This window comes from Aegilops tauschii, chromosome 7 (assembly GCF_002575655.3).
Source record: "Aegilops tauschii subsp. strangulata cultivar AL8/78 chromosome 7, Aet v6.0, whole genome shotgun sequence".
Taxonomy (NCBI): Eukaryota; Viridiplantae; Streptophyta; class Magnoliopsida; order Poales; family Poaceae; genus Aegilops; species Aegilops tauschii.
In genome coordinates this window covers 466794716-466799101 of record NC_053041.3, presented here as the reverse complement: position 1 = coordinate 466799101, position 4386 = coordinate 466794716, and the positions used below count along the sequence as shown (strand labels likewise).

Here is a 4386-nt window from a genome sequence, read left to right as displayed (position 1 = left end):
CCTCGACACCCCAGAGAGTAACACAATCATCCCGGAACTTGCAAAATGCTCAAATACACACTTGGAATACACAAATATGACATGTATGGTAGTTATAATAAATAATATATATGGTCCTATATACAGTCTTGGATACGCCCGTGCTTTGCGGTACTGCCATGCCCCCCCTATTTGTCTGTAATCCGATCGCGCCCGATGAGTAGCCGAGTGGGTGTACCTTTGTGATATGGCCCCTGTTCATATCCCTAATTCATTCGAGTCCCTGCCACCCAAAACGCCTGTATATATGTTTGTCTTCCTCGTGGATGATGACGTCAAGCAGCTGTGCCACATGATATCATTGTGGCGATGACCAGAGAGAGGCTCTATTTGTGGTTGATCTAGCGCGATTGATGTCGTCGAACAGTTGTGCCATGTGATATCGTTGTGGCGACGACCAAAGAGGCTCTCTCGTGGCTGATCGATCTAGCGCAGTTGATGACGGCATTGTCATCGCCCCCACTCAGATCGGGCGATGGGCATATGACGGTATTGTAAGAATCCCTAAAAATCAGTTCATTTGCTTGTTTTGGTACTCAATCCTGAGCATTTCAACCGGGTTCATACATTTTGTTTGCGTAGGGCTTAGTAGAAATCGTAGGGTTTCAGTCGACTTTGTTAAGGTTTCAAAGGAAAAGGTTGGAGTTCACTATCCATTCTAACTTCTTTTATACCTAGCACGATGCTCGTGTGTTGCCACGAAACCATTGGCTTAGAGGTGGTGAAATAATGTTGGTGTTCTTTATCGATGTCGTCAGAGAATTTAATGATCATATTAGGTTGGGGAGAGAACTAAAATCAAAATCTATTTTGGGTCGAAGTCACCTTTTTGTCTTTGTTATTTATGTCTTTCACAAAAAGTTAGTCTCGTATAAAAGTAGTGTATTTGTTTATTCATGATAGATGTCTTATGTGAGTAAATTACATTTATTTATGTGTCCCTTGGAGTTCCTTTGAGGACATCCAATAAAATATATGTCTCTTTGAAGGTTGCTAGTTTCACGTGTAGAGATACGTGTGTTTGTTTATTTAGAAAGAATGTTGGACCTATTTGTGAACTCACCATCAACTCCAATCTTTTTAAATAGGAAAAAGATTACTACTATGCAAAAAAAACAACACAAAATCATTTGTGGTGTAGTAATTTTGAGCTTTTTCATGTGGTTTGACTGGAGTAACGACATTTTAATTATACTCTGCCACCAATTTTTCCATGTGGTTTAGTTTTTATTCACCCTTATACATTAGGATATATGTGTTTTTTCTACTGCTACGTGTTTTTAGAATCTTATACATCATCTAGGCTTTATCCGTACTCATTTTTCATGATCTTCAACCACGATTCTTTTCCTTGACAACATGTATCGAGATTACAAAATCGCAGCAGTAACTAACTAGCCAGTAACCATAAAAAATAGATAAAGCGAGACACGAAAAACACGGATTTAACATGAAAACCTTGCGAGAAAAAACCATGAATCCGTGAAAACGCAATTCACTACAACGGAGGAGTATTATAAGCACGAGACGACATGCCGGTTTTAGATGCGACTATATAAGGTATATATACGAGGGGCAACACATAACAGTCTTTGGAGGACAAATACACATTGACGGAACGCCCACACCGTTTGTACTACGTCTAGTATAACACGATAGAATTTGGATCACTTCATCGCAAATAAAATTACGAGTCTACAGTATATACAGCCCAGTACAGGGAGAAGCCAAAGGGAAGCTGCCCAGTTTTTTCTCCGACGCTATACAATATCAGTAGGGTCTAGTTCGTATCTATGACCTTCAGTCTGAAGGATGTCGTCACTTGGAATTGTCCAGAGCTGGGTACTTGGGAGGCTCCTGGGTGCACTGCTCTGGCTCGTCGGCCAAAGCGCTACGCCCCCTACCTCGCGGATCAGGAAATGGGTGTCCAACGATTTCGCGCGCGGGAGGTGGTGGATCAACATCCCGCTGCTTAACATCTTCGGAGGTGCCGCAGGGAGGTTTCTCAGGTACAGGCTCAGGTGTGCTACATGAACCGTAACCAGGAGTTGTGCATGCAGGATGTTCCTCAACAGGGCCCTCGTTAGTTGAACTGTCGGGAACTGGGTACTTAGGATGCTCCTCGGTGCACTGCGCAGGCTCGTCGCCGTTGGTCATGGCGCTACGCCCCCTTGCTGATGGATCAGGAACTGGATGTCGAGGTTCATCGAAGATGCCAGCAGATACTGGTTCAGATGCGTTGCATGAACCATTATCAGGAGCTGGGTGTGTGGTGGGATCTTCGGGGCCGTCGAGATAAGCCTTGCCGGCTACACTTTTAACGGCTCGAAGTGGAGGTCGACCCGGCGGATCAACAAGCCCGTGTCGAGGATCTTCGAAGATTTGAAATACAGGTCCAAGTGTGCTAGATGAGCCCTGAGCAGGAGTTGGGTGTGCACTACTAGGATCTTCTGGGGCGTTCAGATAAACCTTGTCGGCTACATCTTTAACGGCTCGAGGTGGGCGTGGGCATGGGCGTGGCACCCCTGGGAGTGGGTGAAGAACGGTCTCTTCCTGCTTGGGGCGTGAACGATCTGGCGGAGCTGCAAAACGTAATGGGGTACGTATCTGTTAGCAATGGAACCGAAGGAGACACGTGCGTGCAGGAAGCATTAAATCTGTGCTGGTTACCATGCTACCTGGGGTCTGGACAGCTGGAGCGGCCGGAGGAGTAGCAGCTCCTCGGATGGGCGGCGGCACGCTTCTGGCGGTGGCGGAGGAGGAGAAGAATGAGCTCAGCTGTGGCCTCCCGTGCGACACGAGCAGCACCGGGGAGCGCAGAGACGACCGGGCAGCAAGCGCCATCCTCTCTAGCGAGCTAGGCAGAGGACAGGTTGGTTGGTGACGAATGCCTCCTGGGCCCCGGGATTGTACTTTTATATATGTGTGTTTCAGTCTTTCAAACCAGTCATAACTCACGGAGGTTCGCACCCAGCGACGACCTTGACCTTGACCTCCGTCAAGAGGAAGGCATGCGTTCATACCATGTGAGTGATGTTGTCTGCGTTCAGACGTTTGGAGGTATCTTGGCGTGTTGACTCGTGGTACCAATGATGGTCCCTGCGAACCAATCTGTGGTTGGATGATTAGAAGGACAATGGTATCTCAGCCCATCAAAGTTTAAATCCTAGTGCTCGCATTTATTCTGAAATAGGATTTCTGGTGGTGCTATGAGGTGACTACGGTGACTCGTAAAATCTCAAGATGATATGCCGGCTCAGTATCTCTGAAGTGCTTATAAAGGTAGAGTATGCGTATGTGCGTTCACAGAGGTGATTGTACGTGCGTATATATGAGCGTTTGCATTTATACTTTGTTAAAAAAACAGAATGTGTGGCCCCCGCTCCTAGCCACCAACCCGCCCCGCGACGCCACGGGTGGCCACTCCGGCCCCGGCATCCACCATTTAAGCCCCGAGCCACCGCCCCCATGGCCTCCTCGACTTCCTCGGGCAGGGGCGCCCCCGCAAGCTACACTGGCTGGAGGAGAGCTCATCCTCCTCTGTGAGCCCTCATCGTTCGTATCATGTGGTGCTCTACAACGGTGCCCCTACCACCCTCCCGGCGATCGAGGTCGCCCCTAGGTGAATCTCGCGCTCTGAGATCCACCATGTGTTGCCGGTGGAGGAGCCAGAGGATGGGGGAGTCCCATGGGAGACTGTTAGCATTCGCCGACACTAGAGCTCCCATCACCGGCATCGCCATCGCCCCGTCCACCAGGCACTGCTACCACGCTCGACGCAACCTCTGGCAAGACCCGCAAGGCCGGCGTCTTCTACAAGTGCCTCTACACCGGCCACCCTCGTTCCGAATGCCGCTAGGATTGGCGTTGTCACCGGTGTGGTTTCTATGACCACATCAGCTCGGGACTCGCGATGATACCAGACAGAGTGTTCGGCTACCCAAGTGAGCTAGCAGGGGCAGTGAGGATACATGGGGTGGAATGGTTGGGGTAGCTAAGGGTGCAAAAACAAAAGGAGCAGAGGTATGAAAAAACCTTCTGCTTGGTCTTTTCTTTCTTGCCGCCACTTTAACAGGTGCCGCTGCAATGAGAGCGTAGGTTGCGGAGTTTTTTCTGGATTCTTTTTTCTTGGTGCGCTCTTCCTTTTTTTGGATAAAAAGAAGGGTTCAGTGGGAGGGAAAGGGGTAGGTAAGCTTTAGGTTGGCTCTTGTTTTTTACAGACTTTCTTTTCGGTGTAATTTAATAAAGAAGTAGCAACTGTTCATTTCATTTCATTTTTTGCATTGGTAGTTCTTTTTCATTTGAAAGGGCAAAGGGGGGGAGGGAAAGGATTGACCCTCGGGGATC

At 48.4% G+C, this 4386-nt stretch overlaps 1 protein-coding gene across 1 annotated transcript; it reads right to left on the bottom strand.

The window, feature by feature from the left end:
* Positions 1–1578: 1578 nt before the first annotated feature.
* Positions 1579–2927, bottom strand: LOC109737471 (uncharacterized). The gene is made up of 2 exons (XM_020296600.3): positions 2718–2927; positions 1579–2621 (listed from the first exon to the last, which is right to left on the bottom strand). Exons 1-2 carry the CDS (start codon positions 2881–2883, stop codon positions 1858–1860), a joined length of 930 nt encoding a protein of 309 aa, XP_020152189.1. The 5' UTR covers positions 2884–2927; the 3' UTR covers positions 1579–1857.
* Positions 2928–4386: the final 1459 nt, after the last annotated feature.

Bases quoted from the DNA above. Each gene is read 5' to 3' on its own strand.
- LOC109737471 (XM_020296600.3), bottom strand. From the start codon at position 2,883: ATGGCGCTTGCTGCCCGGTCGTCTCTGCGCTCCCCGGTGCTGCTCGTG. The intron at 2,622-2,717 runs GTAGCATGGTAA...TACGTTTTGCAG, and splicing joins TCCAGCTGTCCAGACCCCAG to CTCCGCCAGATCGTTCACGC.